The sequence below is a fragment of the Dipodomys merriami genome, unplaced genomic scaffold (genome assembly GCF_024711535.1).
Source record: "Dipodomys merriami isolate MVZ:Mamm:240054 unplaced genomic scaffold, mDipMer1.0.p SCAF_5, whole genome shotgun sequence".
In the NCBI taxonomy this organism is placed as follows: domain Eukaryota; kingdom Metazoa; phylum Chordata; class Mammalia; order Rodentia; family Heteromyidae; genus Dipodomys; species Dipodomys merriami.
This window is the reverse complement of record NW_027206068.1, coordinates 32,000,717-32,019,727: the sequence shown is the minus strand read 5'-3', so window position 1 is coordinate 32,019,727 and position 19,011 is coordinate 32,000,717. Positions and strand designations below refer to the sequence as shown.

Below are 19,011 nucleotides of genomic sequence, written 5' to 3'. Positions count from 1 at the left end.
CAAGGATGATGAACTATACTTAATATATTTAACTGAGAGCACATAGTATTTATTAATACTATTCCCCCTTGGAATCATGATAGCTAGTATATTGAAAGAAATATAATTATGTTATCATTTATTGTGTTTATGAAATTATTTGTGCTTCAGTAGTAAAACACTTGTTGGCAACTTATTTGCCACTCACATAATTAGGTTAGTGAAATGACATTTTATCACACTTTTTAAAGTGATTCTTTGGTTTAAATACTTAACATATGTCTTTGTTCCCAACTATCAATCTAATTAAGAGCATTTATGTTTTCTTCAAATTAGATATGATTAAACTATGTTGATTTGTATTGGTTTTATGGATGTTGTCCATATTGTAACAATTTTTGATTTTACAAATTAAAATAAAACAACAAGGAAAATGGGAAAGGTATTTTCTATGTCTCAGAAATACTTTATATATAAGCCCAAAGCTTCTTTCTTCCAAAGTTTACAATTCTCATTGTAAACTTTAATATATAACAGATTCAATGTATAATGAGATTAATATACTGCATGTTTAATTCATATGTTCTAAGTAGATCAAGGTTGCTCACATTTCTTTCCTTTATGTATGTACGTATATGTGTGTGTGTGTGTGTGTGTGTGTGTGTGTGCATGCATGTGCAAATAAGGTATTAGATCTCAAATCTAGACATTCTTTTGCTGAGACTAACAAAGGGAAGAATGTAATTAGAGTAAAAGAAAGCATGGGACTTGCAATATGGCATTCTCACCAGTTCCTCAAAAGAAGGAAAGAAAGAAAGAAAGAAGAAAGAAAGAAAGAAAGAAAGAAAGAAAGAAAGAAAGAAAGAAAGAAAGAAAGAAAGAAAGAAAGAAAGAAAAGAAGGAAGGAAGGAAGGAAGGAAGGAAGGAAGGAAGGAAGGAAAAAAGAGAGAAAGAAAAGAAAAAAGAGACCTGACAATAGTAAGCAAGAAAGAGAGTTGTTAAGATTGCATTTTTAGTGATTGGGGCCAGCTAATGTGCTATGCAATCCCACATGCTTGAGGAATTAACATATACTTACCAGGAAAAAAAAATGTTTTACATGATGAAAGAAGAATCAATTTTTTTAGGGATTTGGGGCACATATACTAAGGGCCTATTTGATCTAAGCTTTACATACATGCTTGAACACCCAAATCCCATATTTGCTTATTAAAATACACATTTTAAATGCAAAATTGGCAGTCTGCTAATGTCTCGGCTTTGTCTAAAATCATTTGCACATGCAAATATAAAGGCACAAAAATATATATTTACCAAGTAATGGTTTAACTATCATTAGAATAAGTTTCTGTTATGGTAGGTTTGTTTATTTAAGGTTTACCAAGACTGGAGTGACCAACCAATAATACACTATCACAGATGGAGATTAATCAATAGAACATTCACACAGACTTTTACTTCTCCAGATAAAATGTAGGTTTCAAACATAGGTAAAAGTTAACAACATATTGTTGATATATTTATATCTTGACTTATCACTCAACTTTTGTTAGCTTGTATTAGTAATACAGAGAAGGGTTTCATTCTTACATTTTCACATACATTGACAAAACAATTTGTCCAAACACCCCTAAATAATCCCAACTTCATAACAATTTCTAATATTCAGTGGAACTCTGCCTGTCAATTTCCTTCTCAATGAAATTTATGGTTAAGTTTTTCCCCTTTCATTAAGCCCTATCGATAATCTTGGTTAAAGTATTAGACAAATCTGTCAGCAAATATTCAGGTAAGAGCTTGAACTTGAGACATGGCTTATGTTATGAAGCACCTAACTGGTAAGCACAAATCGCAAATTCAAACACTAGTACCATCAATACCAAACACAAAGCATTATTGAGTTATTATTACTTGTACGCAAAAATTTCATAGAAACAGCCACAGTACTAATGGCCCTAATTAGGACTGAACATCTGAAACAGTGGGTTTCAAAAAACAAACAAACAAAAAGCAGCAAAGCACTTAGTTACGATATATAGACTTATTTGGTTTCAGGGATGAAAATTTCAGAGTAGTTTCCTTCTTCTAATCCTAACGCATACATAAACTGTAGACCTTAATCAAACCTATCCTGGCCCATCATCACTACTAACTGGACACTGTTGGGTACAGAAGACATAGTATTGAGTTTAAACAGAGTAGAGACTCAGATTAAAAGCACCCACTGAACTAGTGGAAATGAAAATAGTGGGCCCTAGGGGCAAATATAAATTCAGCTTCTTGTCCCCAAAAGTATTGAAGCAGTTATAGGTCAGCAATTTCATGAGTTAGTTTGAATGTGGACCAGCATGAGAATCACATATACTTTCTTTCTTTCTTTCTTTCTTTCTTTCTTTCTTTCTTTCTTTCTTTCTTTCTTTCTTTCTTTCTTTCTTTCTTTCTTTCTTTTTCTTCTTTTCTTTCTTTCTTTCTTCTGCTTCTTATTTTAATGTGAAAAGACCATATAGAGGGGTTACAATTACATGGGCAAGATAATGAGTACATTTCTTATCAAGCATTGTTGCCTCCTCCTTTGTTTCCCCTTCCCATCCCTTCCTATCTCCCCTTCCTCCACCCCAAGTTGGTGTTAGGTGAAATGAACCCCAAGATAAGTATTGAAATGTTTTTCCTTTCATGCGATTGTTTCTACCATATTTATAAAAGGATTTCTTTGTTGTTTTGTATGTCCCTCCCCCACGATATAATCCCTGCTCTCACATATACTTCTTTTACTAAGCTTTTTAGAATTCATTAGGGCAATTGCTGTAAAAAGGTGAATTCTAAACTAGGAATTTCATGCAAAATATCACAAACAACCTTCAAATAACAACACTAAAACCAATCACTTGTAAAAATCCTCTGTGCCTATTGGCAGTGAATCATGATGCACACTGATCATCCAAGTGAGAGACCTAGGGGGTGAGGAATCATGATTCAGGCCAGACTAAACAAAACATTGAAACTCCTATTTGAAAATTAACTAAAAGCAAAAAGGTGCCGGAGGCATCATTCAAGTGGCTAAATGCCTGGGTAGCAAGCCTGAGGCCCTGAGCTTGATCCTCACTCAGTATTACTAATAATAAATGCCTAGAAGAATAAAGGGCCCAAATACAAACCACAGAATACTGAGGCAAGTCTACGACGTTATTGCAAGTGTTACAATGCTTGCCTCAAAATATACAAACATATTTAAAAGGCCTTGAAAAAGCAATTTTCTTTCATCCTCCCATCTCTCATCAGCAGAATTATCATACATACTTCATAAAGTGTAGGTTGACCAGTGAGGAGTTGGCTTCCTTGAGCAGAGGACCCAGATGTTAAGCTTGTGCCACACCCCAGATCTGCAGCCCTATATCATCCTACCTTGTAATCTGATAGGCAGCACACTGAAGTTTATTATTTTTAATGGACTCTAAAGTTCACTTATGTTGATTCCTGGTGTGTCTTTCATGTGTCATGAAGTATATAAATATTTGCTAACAATTCTATTTCTGTTTTCATTTTTATTAGCTACCTTAATGATTTAGATAGAATAACAGCTTGTGAGTATGTGCCAAATGAGCAAGATGTTCTACATTCTCGAGTGAAAACAACAGGAATCATTGAAACGCAATTCTCCTTCAAAGACTTGAACTTCAGGTATGAAAAAATACAGCTCTGAAGGGTGGAGAGAATGTGCATTAGCTCAATGTTTCTTTCTGAGAAGTTCTATGCCAGGGTCAGTTGCAGTGAATCTGGACTTGCTGATTTCTCAAAGCACCTTTATTCCTGCTGTCCACACGCACTACTTGTCCTGAGTCTCATTCAGAGTTCACCCTTCCTTTCAGCCTGCGGTGATTCGGTAATGACTAGATGGGAGTGAAGTTCTCTTTTCCTCATATTTAAAACTGACAAAATTGCCTTTTAGATTTTTTAAAAAAGAAATATATTTAAATAACATTTAAAGCCACAGGTGGCAGGGATCCTATATCCCTTGCCCCTTCCTTCTCATTGGCTAGAAATATTTCTACTAAATCTGTTGCCTTAGCTTAAAATGCAAATAATTAAAGAGAATTATTTGAATGCTATGTTATTTACTAGAAAAACAAACCATATTTTATAAGTAGGTTTTGGATATGAAAATGAACCATTATTTTATGGCTATCACATTATCAAACCCTTCCTAGAAATTGTACCTCAAAAATCGCTCTGATTTAATCAAGAATAGAAATTAGTAATATAGTGTTAGAATATATTACTGGATGAGTAACACCTTTCTGTTTCCTGTTTTTTTCATGAGACAAGTCAAAAATTTATTTACAGTTATATTAAGCTTAACATGTTTTTTCTATGGAAAATGAGATGAATATTAAAATAATACTTGGTTATATTTGTATACTTTACAAATAAAAAATCAATAAAATATAATTAATACAGTCCTTTATGCACACAATAATTTTAAAGAATATAAAAATTAGAGAAAAGCTGATATGAATCATTTATAGTCATTCATGAAGTAAAATGAATGAATAGTAATTGGTGTCACAATTTTTTAATCAGGATAAAAGCTTTTGAAATGTTGATGGAAACTGGTTAGCTGTAACATCTAGTTATATAGACAAGATTATCTTCAATGAATATAAAAGTCAAGTATTCAAAATTCACAGTAAATTTCAGGCCCACCAATAGTTTTCTGGAAGAATAGCCAAAGAAAAAATATGGGCAGAAAGGGAAGATGCTAAAATTGGCATTCTCTCTTGGTCCACAGTGGTGTAGTGTCTCTTTGTCAACAAATTTCTTCAGATTGTTAAACTTTGTTCATATGTTGAAATTTCCTTCGGGAACCCAGGTCCCATTGCTTCTCCCCTCTATTGTAGCCTTCACAATGCATTTTTGACACATTCTCTTTATGATCTTACTCCTTTTACCCCTCTCCATGTTTCTGAGAGAAATACAGAGAAGATCCTAGGGGTCTTGAAGCTAGTCAATCCAAAATTCCAATCCCATACCCTCCAATAAATAGCACCGGGGTAAAGAACACATACTTAGCAAGTTTGACATGAAGATTTTATCAAATGAAATCCCAGCAATATGTGATATTACTTCATACATCTTATCTCACAAGAAGCAGTGGACTTTTCTGAGTTCTGATAATCTGGAAGCAGCTACATAGCAACATCACCTATGGAATATTTGAAAGCCCACAATCCTGGTTGCTGCCCCTATTACTGAGTACCTTCTCAGGAATGCTTACTTGGAATTACAGCCAATTTATAGCTTGGACCTTGGTACTTGCTATCCTCCTTGCCTAGAGTATCCTGCCTCCCAAAGACTGTCTTCTTTTTATCATGGAGATCTCAAATCAGTTGCCTCTTCTTGGAATCTTGTATGCTGTTTACCATCCCTTCATATCTCTTCCACTGTTACCCAGCAACAGTGCAGTGCCAAATGTTTAACAGGTTTTCTGGGAAAATGGAGTGAGAGAACAAGTATGGGCATCAGTTAGTTATGGGCGTGAGCTAGTTATGGGCGTCAGTTTGTAGCCCTTGATGATTTCTATGGTGTATATACCCCACCACTGATAATTTCAACATATATTATAGTACTAAAGGCAAAGTTGGGAACAACTATTCTTGTCAGAACAACATCCATTCCATCATTTATACAACACACTATCCCTTCAGTGTAATAGCCTTATATATGAGATTGTTTTGTGCTTTATTCATTTCTTCTTTTATTTCTGTTTCTTCCACATATATGCTGAATCTGAGAGGCCAAGGGGGCATGTCTCTTAAGGCTTTACTCAGCAGTTACGAAGAGGAAAACATTGCGTAATCAGTTTTTGCTGAATGAATAACCATATCAAGCCCTCTGAGTTCCACACCTTCATGGAGTATGATAAGCTTGGTATAGTTACATTATGTAAAATAAAGGTGGAAGAAATGGAGGTTAAAATGAGTTGGAAGTTTTGCCATGTTCTTATAGTGCACTGCCAGTCTTAAGATCAATGTGTACATCTTTCTATCTTCCAAACCCATTCTTTACACTGATAGGTTAGCAGATAATTTTAGGAGAAGTCATTGTTTTACTATAGAGCAAGTGTTCCTTCCAAGGTTGTTGGTCATTTGTGATTCCTATCAGTGAGAAGTGGAAGAGAAGACAAAATAACAGCCTCCAACATAAAATAAAAGTATTTTTAATTTTTTCCTTAAGGAATGATTAGTCATTGTAAACCATTTTTAAAGTTTAGTCTTAACAACTGAGTCATGTTAATCATCTAGTAAATTCTCACAGTTGAATCATCTCCCTTTTAGGTGCTAAAGAATTGTGCAAATGTGTGTAGACTTTGGTAGTAGAAATTTTTATACTTCAAAATATGAAGTGCAAAAATAATGAGCCTAACAACCTCATTTCAGCAGTTTCCCAGATGTTAAACTATATTGCATTAGCACTGATGTATTCATATAGTACAAATCATCCTATGACTATTTAAAACTGAAGACTTAATTTGCATATTAAATTACAGAATACTAGAATTTTAAATAGGAACACCAAAGTGGAAAATTCTCTCCTGATGTAATTCATCATCTCCAGTGTATCATTCCATTGAATGAAAACTACTTTAGGATTCTTATCAAACTAAAACTCCAACTGTCAAACTGATAAAACAAATTATAGCATTCTTATCAAACCATACCTGCACCTGTCAAAATGATAAATTGTTTTTAGAAATGTTTAAAGTACTATGTAAGTGGAAAGTGCAATGAAAATAGAAGCCTTTTTTGTTAAAGAACAATTCCTCAGAACAAATAACTCAGAAATATATCTACAAGGATTTGTCAAAGTAACTTTTCCTTAAATGTTTCATATTAAAAGACAGAAATGAATGTACTTTAAATTATTTAGGAGTGAAAAAGCAAAGGTCAGCCCTTACTACAACAAAGACCTTCCAATTTTGTAAATTTAGCATGACTGGTTTCAAGAATGTTTGAGCAGCATATCTGTGATATGAAATAAATGAAAGTTTTCTTGAAACTGAAATTGAATTATCTTTACTACATTCATTTGTGCTTAGAAGAAGACTGGTGGTTAGATCTACCCAGTAGCTATCTCTCTTGTTAGATATTATTCTTTTTCAGATTCTTTTAGAATAATAATGCTTGTACACAATATAGTTATTCTAGGTTTGGTTATGATTATATTATGTATATAGTCATGATATTTTTATGAACAGAATAGTTTGGAGAATTGCCTAGTAGTATTTAATTGCAAATTTATGCATACAAATATTCAGTATAAAGTAAGTAAGGGTAAAATAATATTAACAAATATGGAGATTTAAAGACACTAGATCCTTTGTGGTTATTAATCTTCATGATTCATGTTAAAATCCTAAGTCTTTAAGGGATTAGACCTCTATTAGTATTGTAGGTTTCTATAAGTAGCTATTCTTCAATGTTTTTATAACTGGGCACAAGAGAATGATTTAATCAGGCACTGTGACTGGGCTATGTAGGAATGACTCAGGTCTACCAGTTGGTCCTCTCCTTTGTAGCCACCTTAACAAATTATTCCAACTCTGATGCAGTTTAACATTTTGAATAAATCTTATCAAAAGAACAGTATGAAGGAAATCGCTATTCAGATCATGTCTTCTTTTATATGTGGTTAAATACATAGAAAATTTTAGAAATGGTGGTTTTTTGGATGGTCACACATAGGTTAAGCAAAGATAGCTGACAGAAGCTAGCTGGAAATCACTGTTGACTTGTAGCTATCACAATGATTGTGGAGCAGTTATAATAGACATATTATTTCATAATAATCCCTTCTAGTATAAAGTATAAGAAAGCTACTCTCAAATAGCCATAAAACCCATAAAAACTCAACAGCTTTCCAACTGCTTATAGTACTATAAACACAACTGTTTAGTCTTCTATTTAATCTAAGGTCCTATAACTAATAGCTTGTCCTATATTAATATCATGGGTAATTTAGCTATAATCAATATTCTGCTATCACTTAAAATTCTGGCCTATATTTTGAGCTATATCATATTCTGTCATTGAAAATTAATATTTTGCTTTCAAAATCAAAATTTGTTAGTTTATATAACAGATAAAAGTAAACTTTACTTCCCTTCTTCCCCCCAAAAAATAACTAAGTAAAACAAAAAAATTTCCCAAAACAAGTTTTGTGAGTTTCATTCAACAATCTCAAATCTTTATTTAGAGAATAGTCAGGGATGTCTTGTGTTATCAATAATTAGCCTTTATAGTTGATTACTATAAGGATTCAGGCAGCAAATATATATTCTCTTCAGATTTTAATTTTATTGTTCAAATAATGATAATGATTTTATAAGAATGCTTCTGCAATCATATATAGAAGTAAACACTCCACTTTTGAAGTCTGAATATTGTTTTTTATAGTTCATAGAAATTTACATAAAGTAGGCCTAAATTCAAATTGAGAGGAAAAACTGAAACTGTCATAATATATAGAAAGATAGATAGATAGATAGATAGATAGATAGATTGATAGATAGATAGACATAGACATTATATCTAGATGTACCTATGTATCTACATATATGTATATATATATATCAATATATGTACATATATAAAACTTTCCAATTTCACTTTGTAAATGAAAAATTAATTACTATACACACTTCCATATAAAAAATAAATTACTTCATCTATCTTTTCCATCTAACTTTTCTTAGGAATAAAATGATTTCTAGGAGCATCAACAGGGAAGCAAATGTCTGGCTCTTGCTCTCATTTGGCAATGGGCCTTTAAGCTCACTAATAACAAATGACATAAGCAAAATGTTCTGTGTTCCCTGGACCTTTGTCTCTTACATCACTCTGTACAAAACAAAATGTTGCTTATAAGGTAAGACATAAATGAGGAAATTGTAACCATTCATGCTAGGATAGAGTTTCAGAAGCCATTTTATCAGTCTGAGTAAAGACTGAGTCATCTTTGCTCTAGAAAGAAAGCTAAGCTCATTAAGATATTTTATTGGATACCATAATTATACTGATAGAAAATGAGTCCAAGGGTTATATTTGTGAGCTGCATGCCTTATTCACTGTGAATGTTCAAACAAACCACTTAACTTCTCAGTGACTCAGTTTCTTCATCTGTAAAGTGGGTAGAGTAGTATTTTCCCATATGGCACAAAGAAATATTATCAGGACAAAAGTCAGCTGAAATCCAGAAGCTCTATCCTATCTTCATTAAAAGAGAGAAAAAAAGAGTTTTACATTTTTGCCCACCAAGATATTACAACCCACAGAAAAACTGCACATCCTGAAAATAAAGGGTGGACTTTTAGTAAAGATAATTTCAGTCCACTGATGAAGGTTCCTGAGCTAACGATAAGCACTGTTACTAGTTGAATCCTCTGGTCTAAGTAAATAGATTTATTTATCAGGAGCCAGTGACACACAATATAACAATGGTGTTCAGAGAACCAGTTAGTGTCTAGAACTTAACAATCTCCAAAAATGTTAATTGAGTAAAGAAGGCTTGATTGAGTTGCTTATGAGCTCATCTGAACAATCTGAACAATAAGAAAAATGATTACATCCACTTTCAAAACTCATAGTGAAATTTAAATGAAGTTTAAATGAAGTGTAATGTTTATAGTCCTAGAAAATAGTGACCTCATAAAGTATTAAAATCAATCTACTGTAATTAGTAATATGAGAATTTAAAGGAGAAATGAGTGATGACCTGAATTTTTCCTTTTGCCTCACAAGTTAAGGTATTTTGAATAAACTAAAAAAATAAAATACAAAAAAGACTGATTTCATAGAAAATTGTGCTCTTACTAAAAATATAAATGTCAAATATGCATATTTTGTCCTTGTTTTCTTAAAAATGCTAACTGGTAGGTATAAATTAAATTTGTGATAAATTTCAATTTCTGACCCTTTCTTTTAGGTTATAAGTATGAAACTGCAGTTTAAAATTTGCATTTAAGTTAACCAATTGAAATGTAACTATTAAACTCTTAGCAATATTGTGAGCATATTGTCTTAATTTACTATTAACTAGCATAATTCTGCATTGGTGCTGCAAAATGAAAATTATTGATACCAAGAGATCTCTGGAGGAAAAAGATTTATTAAACCAAATACTATCCAAATACTATCCACAAAGAAAAGACCAGCCTTGGAAGAAATTCTCTAAGTCACCACTACCATGACTAGTTGGAGAAGTATTCACCAGATCTAAGCCAAAGTATTTCATAATAAAACTTCTGTAGAAAACTATTTTTATTAAGGGTTGAAAGTTGACAAAGAAACAAATCTGCGTCCCTAGAAAAGAAGATGCTTGTGCAAAATTCTTGTGACAGAAAGATATTACATTTACAGTAAGAACTAAAAAAAAACAGCCTTTTGATTAGACTACATTGAAGAAAAGATAAAGAAAATGAGCATGGCAAGGTAGGGAGGAATCGGAACAATAGCAGTCATATAAGTGATCACCAATCTGTGATTTGTCTGACAGGAAAGTGCCATAATAAGGAATTCATAAAATTCATTTAAACATTACATTAAAAACATTAAAACAGAAGCTTAGGTGCCCTAAGAATGTATTTTGTGTCTTTAATATTAAACAGAGAAAAGAGGATGCTTTTACTCTGGATCTAGAGATACTGGTGTTGAGAGAGAAAAGTTGGAAAGATATGAATGATTTAAGATTGCATTTGGGGTTAGTAGTATCTGGGAAAAGAGAAAGGAAGGGATTGATAATAACTCTAAGAAACCTATTGATTACTTTTACGACAATGGTTACTTTCGCCTAATTACAAAAACTAGGCCAACAACAAGTTATCAACATCCCTTGTGAGTTTTGGTGATCCCCAGGTTTACTTCAATCCTCCTGAGTGTTGAGGTTTGTTTGTATATCACAGTATTTCTCTATATAATATTATAACCATCTGCTTACTGGCCAATAAGTTCTTTGATAAGGATAGTGATTGCATCTTTCCATTCACTCTAAGATCTTTTATTGTGTGTAGTATGTAGAGTACAAACAGTAATAATTTGAATAAACAAATCAATGTAGGATGATAGATCAGGCAATAAACATGTTGTTATGACAGGAGAAGCTTCTAGTCTTCTTTTAGTTTCCTACAATAAATGTTAGTACAGATAAGCTTTCATGAAAGTCTCCTAAAGCTAATTTTTTTAAAAAATCAAACTCATTTTAAAAAATTTCCAGTTATACAAACTCAGAGTGGGAACTATTTTTTTCCTACTATTTTTAAATCAAAAAGAGGAGGGGATGAATTTACATTTTTTTCTGTAGTGCTTGAGTTGCAAGGTAATCAAATAAAGTTGATTCAATAATCATCAAAATCAAAAGAATACATTTAAAATATATTGTCACATTCACTTTTTAACTCTATTAACCTTTATGTAAATCTAAGAGGATTCATTATTCATTTGATGTTTTTTGAAGAATGTTTGATGTAGGTGGACAGAGATCAGAGAGAAAGAAATGGATTCACTGCTTTGAAGGAGTGACGTGCATTATATTCTGTGCAGCGCTTAGTGCCTATGACATGGTCCTAGTAGAAGATGAAGAAGTGGTAAGTGTGAAAGGTAAACCAGGCCCAGGTCTATACTGTCCAATAGAATTAGCACATTTCCCACATCACTGAAGGCCGTGCTGAGCTGGATATCATTTTTAGATCACATGTTTAACTCTCACACTGCACAATGATCCTAAACACTCTCCTCTTTTATACCTAACAGAACCGGATGCATGAAAGTCTTCACCTGTTCAACAGTATCTGCAATCACAAGTATTTTGCAAGCACCTCCATTGTCCTTTTTCTTAATAAAAAAGATCTCTTCCAAGAGAAGGTAGCCAAGGTACATCTCAGCATCTGCTTTCCAGAATACACTGGTAAGACTTTAGTTATGTAGTAATAAGATGTTTCAAGGCATAAATCTGGATCCAAAAGATAATGAGGAATATAATCAACTTGAGTTGTGCATATAATTCAAGCAGATGAGAATATTACAAATACAATTCTTCTCTATTCTATCTACATTAAAGTAAACCTCAGTGTACAAACTGGAAAAAAAGAGTTACTCCTCTGTGTAATACATCAAATTGCACTGCAAACTGCATTATCACCAACACTGTAATAGAAAGACTTTATTCTAAGCAGGTATTTTTATTGTACATCCTATCAAAAACTTATAATGCTATATAAGATCTCAGTGGCCCTTCAGTATCTGAAGCTTTTCAAATGGTTAACATGAATGAATTTGAGAAAAATGGTACTTTTTTTCTGGTTTCCCAGAATTTCAGTGTCAATCTTGTTAGCCAGTCTAGTAGGGTCAAGTTCCATTGAAGGATTGTTTTACCATCAGAGGAAACTTTCTGTAAATATTTGGATGGTATTGGATGATCCATTATTAATAATCAACATTTCAATTTCACTCTTCAAATACATGTGTTAGTCCAATTATATTAAGAGCCTGGCATAGATATGTATGCCACATTATAAAGACAGATATTATGCTAGAAAGAAATATTTATGCTAGCTAATACATAAGGGTCTATGATATTATGTTATTTATGAATTTATACTTGTTTTAAATAAAAACATAATTATATGCTTATATTAAATTAAATATAGATGCCCTAATATTTGCTAAATGATTCTATACTTACTATTTCAAACTAAATAAAGAGGGTCTACCCATTCACTAAATAGTAACATTGATTTCTTAGAACCATTTTGAGTTTATAGAGATATAAGTTCCTTTATTTCAATTGTTTGCTCAGGCATTTTTATTATTATTTTATTATTTTCAAGTAGTTGTACAAAGTAGTTGCCATTTAGCAAAGCAGTTTGTGAATCCAATGTCTTTTGATAAATGTCACCCCTTTCAACCTTCTCACTCATCCATTCAAAATCACCACTTCCCTTGCTGTTCTTAATTTCATAGCATATACATTGAATTCTTGATTTCATCCCCCCCCCCCATTTTCCTTGTTTTTTACCTACTCCTACACCCTTGACTACACCTTGACTACTCCTACACCTTACCTACTCCTACACCCAAGTACATATTTCCTGGCATTTATATTGCTGAACTTTTAGTTTGTCTTACAATAGTAATACACTAAATTCTCCCTTGTCTTTATCTTATTTCAGTTAATGTATTTGTATATATTGTATTTCACCTAACATATTTACTTACATGTTTATAAGCTAATCCTAGCTTCTACAGATGTAGGAAAACAACCAACTTTTATCTCCCTGGCCAGACTTACTTCACTTACCCTAATTTTTTCTCTAGATATATCATTCTATCTCATGGATGAGTAAAATTCTATTATGTGTGTATACAATATTTTCTTGATCAATTTGTCCACTGATGGACATCTGAAGTGATTCCATACCTTGGTTGTGGTGCATTATGCAATGAACATAGTTGTGCTGGTGGCTTTGCTTATCCTTGTTTCTATCCTTGTTTGAGCATTTCTTCTTTTTTTTTACTTTTTTAAACTTTTTTTAACCTTTCTATTTTTAATATATATTTTTATTGTAAAAATAGTGTACAGAGAGGTAACAGTTACATAAACAAGGTAATGAGTCCATTTCCTATCTAGCATTGCTACCCTCTCCTTTATTTTTACCCTACCATCCCTTTCCTCCCCACCTCCTTAGCTCCTCCCTCCCCACCCACGCAAAGTTTTAAAGTTCATTTCAACATCGTGTCTTGTACATTTCATTGTTACAATGGGTCATCCTGTATCCTTGTTTAAGGATTTTTTAATTCCCTTCCCCTCCCCAAATTAGAAAAATGTATATACAAGATGCAGGACAGCAGAATCAAATTACAATGTACTCAAATTACAATGCACTCAAAAATTAAAGAAGTACAAAAAAGTTTGTAGGGGAAGAACAAAGGAGGAGGTAACAATGCTGGATAGGAAATGTACTCATTACCTTACTCATGTAATTGTAACCCCTCAGTATACTATTTTTACAATAAAAAACGCAAAAAAAGAAGAAAAAAGTTTTAAAATTTTACATTGAACTTTTTAAAATACATAGTCTGATCTACCTCACCACAATTAGAATGGCCATTATTAAGAAAACTAACAGTAACAAATGCTTTTGGATATATGGCCCAAAAGAACCTCTTATGCCATTGGTAGGACTGTAAACTTGTTCAAACATTCTGGAAAGCAGTTTGGAGGTTGCTCAAAAACTAAAAATAGAGCTTCCCTATGACACAGCAATTCCACTCATGTGCATTTATCCAATAGAAAATAAACAAGGCCATACTAAAGCTATCAAAACAACCATGTCCACTGCAGTATTGTTTATCATAGCCAAGATATGGAATCAATCCAGATGCCTCTCAGTGGACAAATGGATTAAGAAAACGTGGTATCTATACACAATGGAATTATACTCTCCAACGGAAAGAATAATATTTTATCTTTGCAAATAGAAAGACTTGGAAAGAATATATTAAGTGAAGTAAGCCAGACCCAAGGAAACATAGGTTGCATCGATTCCATCATATGTGGTGGCTAGAATGTGTCTATAAATCTATAAGTAAATGGGGCTGGGAAGGTGGCTCAGTGGAAGAGTGCTTGCCTTGCTTTCATGAGGTCCTGAGTTTGATTCTTCAGCACCACATAAGCAGAAAAAGCCGGAAGTGGTACTATAGCTCAAGTGGTAGAGTGCTAGCCTTGAGTTGAAGAGCTGAGGGGCAGCACCCAGGCCCAGAATTCAGGTCCTAGGGCCAAAAAAAAAAAACAACAACTACAAGTAAACACTGGATGGTTAAAAAATACACTGGGACACGATGATTTAAATAGTTTTCTAGGCATTCAGACAAAGTGAGAACAATGGAGGCTATTCTTAGGAGAGGAACGCAGCCCAAATACCTATGTGCATCTGATCATATAAAATAATATTTATTAAAACGAATTCTAGGAGAAATGAAGTTTTTTTCTTAGTCGTTTTATTTTTGTTTTCTTTTTCTTTTGTTTGTTCATTTTTCTGTCTTTGGGAGGTTCAGGGGGACACAGAAATGTTGAGACAAAGGGTGCACAAATGCAGCAGTGATACTCACTAGACACTAATTAGAAATGAACTATAAAACTTATGGGTGGAGATGAGAGTGAAAAACTGGGAAAGAGCAAGGGAAGAGATAATATTGTTCAAAAAGAAATGTACTCTTTATCTGATTTATATACATGTAACCCTTCTGTAATCATCTTTGCAATAACAATAAAAATTCATTGAAAATAAATAAATAAAGCAGAATTCAAGCTAGAAGCTGATGTCTCATGCCTGTAATCCTAACTATTCTTTTTTTGGGGGTGGGGGGGAGGGGCCGGTCATGGAGCCTGAACTCTGGGCCTGGGCGCTGTCCCTCAGCTCTTCAGCTCAAGGCTAGCCCTCTACCACAGGAGCCACAGCGCCACTTCCGGCTTTTTTTCTTTTTGCTGATGTGGTGCTGAGGAATCGAACCCAGGGCTTCATGCATGCAAGGCAAGTGCTCTACCACTGAGCCACCTTCCCAGCCCTCCTAGCTATTCTTTTTTGTTGTTCTTCATGGGACTAGAACTTGGGACCCGGCACTCTCGACTCCTTTTCCTCAAGGAGAGTGCCCTACCACTTTGAGCTACAGAACCACTGTGGGTTTTCTAATGGTTCATTGGAGACAAGAGTCCTGTGCAATTTCCCTGGCTGGCTTTTAATGCAATCTTCAGATCTCAGCCTCCTGAGTAGCTAGTATTACAGGCATGAACCACCTGCCTGGCTAATCCTAGGTATTCTAGAGACCGAGATCTAGGATCACAGTTCCAAAGTCAACCCAGGCAGAAAAATTCATGAGACTTCTATCCCCAGTTAACCACCAAAAAGCCAGAAGCAGAGATATTGCTGAAGTAGTAGAGTGCTAGCCTTGTGAAAAATCATGTAGAGACAGCATGTAGGCCCTGAGTACAAGCCCAACATCAGCACAGACACACACATAAGCGCACGCGCGCACGCGCGCGCGCGCGCACACACACACACACACACACAATGCACAGAATTCTTTTCTGCACTCCCCCTCATCCTTCTCATAGTTCTCTTTGTTGTTAAAACCTTTAATTCTGGAATTTTCTGTGACATATTTATTGTTAAACTCATATTGACACATTATTAACTAAAGTCTATAGTTAAAAAAAGTTTGTTACTTTCCCTGTGGAATTGTGTTTTGCCAAATTAACATCACTGATCAACTACATTAACTGACTTTCTGTTACTATAATAAAACTCCATAGATAAATCATTTTAGAGGGGGAAAGGTTTATTTTGGCTTAGAGTTTTGCAGTCATTTGGCTCTGCAGCTTTTTGCGTCTGTGGTAAGCATATACAGCAGAGGAAGGGAGCTCATTTTGAGGCATCCGGAAAACAAACTAGAAAGAGGAATAGCCAACAATCCCCTGGAGAGCACATCTTCAGTGACCAGACACCCTCTACCAGTTCTCTCTTAAAATTTCCATCTCTACCTTACAATGCCAAGTTGGGCAATAAGCAACACATAGACCTATGAGGGACATTTCAGTTCCAGATTACAGTTTTATTGGAGTATTATAAAATAATTTCAGCATCCCCAAATTCTCACACATTCTGCCTTTTTCTACCCTCTCTATCAGTAATTCCCACAAATCACTGCATATCAAATAGGCAGAACTGCATTTAAGTTTCTTCTTGGGCTTTTCTGTGGATGTGATAAGCTCATTTCCTTTTATTCTGAACATGCACAGACCACAGTTTGTTTATCCTGTCACCTATTGAAGAACATATTGGTTGCTGCCAATATTTGGCAATTATGAAAAAGCTGCGGTGAACACTCACGTACAGGATTTTCTGTGGACTTCAGTTTTTACGTAAATACCTAGGAGTACAATTGCTGCTTTGTGTGCTAAGACTGTACATAGCTTTGTGTGAAATAACAAACTGCCTTCCAAGCCAAACCAGTATCTCTACTCCCAACAATGAATGTATTCTCTTGTGAACATTTGGTTTTGCTGGAGTTTTTGGTTTTTAGCCATGTTGTGTCATTTTATTTTTATTTTTTATTAATTAATATTTTAATATCTAGGCTTGAGCCAAGGGCCCTTATACATGCAAGGTGAGTAGGTGCTCTAAGACTGAGTCACAGTCTCACCCAAGCTATGATATGTGTTTTTGAAGATGATTCTTAAGTGAATTCTCCTTAATAATAATAAAGTGAGGGAAGCTCACCTCATTAGGAAACTACAGTTCTTCCTCTGTTGAGTTCTTCAAGGTATATTCTGCTATAAACCCAATCATAGTTCACCTTTAGCTAACTATACATTTATTCTCCCTACAATATTTTTGCTTTACCCCCAATTAACTCAGTGTGTCCTATTACCCAGCTTTAATCATATTATTACTCCGTTAAAATGGGAGTCTGAAATTCCTCTCTTTCCCATCTCACCTCAGCACCTCTGTTTACATGGTGTTGCAGCCTATAGTCTGACACTCTATTCAACTTGATTCCCCTATTCCTTTACCAATATCATTCATTTCCATTTGATCAGATCCTTAGATCTATTTTCAATTTTTTTGCCAGCTCCACTAAAGCCTAAGCCTACAAGCCTTTCTCCCTGAATATTTTTGCTTCATACTCATTCACTTACATTCATACATACTCATACTCATACATACTCATACACTTCATACTCATTTTTCATATTTTTTAAACTGTATCTTAAGGTTCCACTTCTCTCATTCAGATTGCCACATGCACACACAACCACAAGCCTACAGCATTTCATGTAAACATTGGCTTATATTACTCATTCTGTTGTGAAAATTAATTAGCATTTCTATTATATTGTGATCTTTTTGATACAGAAGTTACATTTTAGCCCTAGATATCCCCAGTGAGGAAGGCATAGATCCATCACAAGGAGATTCTACGAATTCTCACTATTTACTAATCAATACTTACCAATGATTTTCCAATGCTTACCCCATCAAATCGCAGCATTCAGCGTAACATTCTAAAAATTGATGATATAATTAATGTTTATTTCTTTTGTGTTGTTTGTTTTTAAGGGCCAAATACATTTGAAGATGCAGGGAACTACATCAAGAACCAGTTTCTAGACTTAAATTTAAAGAAAGAAGATAAGGAAATTTATTCCCATATGACCTGTGCTACCGATACTCAAAATGTCAAGTTTGTGTTTGATGCAGTTACAGATATAATAATCAAAGAGAATCTGAAGGACTGCGGGCTTTTCTAATCAGTTCTTTCCTTTTCCGTGCTTCCTCATGTATGTTTTTCAAGATAGGAAAGAAAAAGGTATTTTCTGATTAGTTTTAATAGATACTGACTTCTCTAGAGAGATAACTAGCATTCAAGGCCTAGGATTTTCACAAAAAATATTCATATATTTTCTTCTGTATCCAGGTAATTTCTTGGGAACACAGAGGATAAGAATTCTGGTGCCTCTGGTCTAAAATCCAATGTATTTTCGTAACTAAAACAGTATGTAAATTTCTTGGAATTGAACTTCTGCAAGTAGACTATTTTCAATCATTAATAAAAATGGAGTCTTCTAAAGCATTTCCATTGTCCAGATTTTGACAATTATTAACTGTTACTAAGAATGAAAACATTCTGGATCTATAGAGACTTTTAAAAAATCACAGATAATATTTCATAGTCAATTACCCCTTAAGGTAACGACTGCCAGTAAAATGTTCACATATTCTTGTCAATGGGAAATTGCATATGCAAAATAAATGAATGCAATTTTGTCAGTTACTCTTTTCCTTTAAAAATCATTAAAATCATATTTCCCCTTAAAAGTACACATCAGTAATATATCTTTTTGCATCATCCTAATAATACAGGGGAAACATATTTGATAAGTCATACACCAGACCGTGTTTAATAATGTGATATACAGTGGCGT

At 33.8% G+C, this 19,011-nt stretch overlaps 1 protein-coding gene across 1 annotated transcript in view; it reads left to right on the top strand.

Annotated features, from left to right (window-relative positions):
- Window positions 1-18,336, top strand: part of Gnat3 (G protein subunit alpha transducin 3) — a 40,120-nt gene extending 21,784 nt beyond the window's left edge. The window contains exons 5-8 of the mRNA XM_069997264.1: window positions 3,529-3,657; window positions 11,485-11,614; window positions 11,781-11,934; window positions 18,146-18,336. Coding sequence (XP_069853365.1) covers window positions 3,529-3,657; window positions 11,485-11,614; window positions 11,781-11,934; window positions 18,146-18,336 — 604 coding nt within the window. The remainder of the gene's footprint in view (window positions 1-3,528; window positions 3,658-11,484; window positions 11,615-11,780; window positions 11,935-18,145) is intronic.
- Window positions 18,337-19,011: the final 675 nt, after the last annotated feature.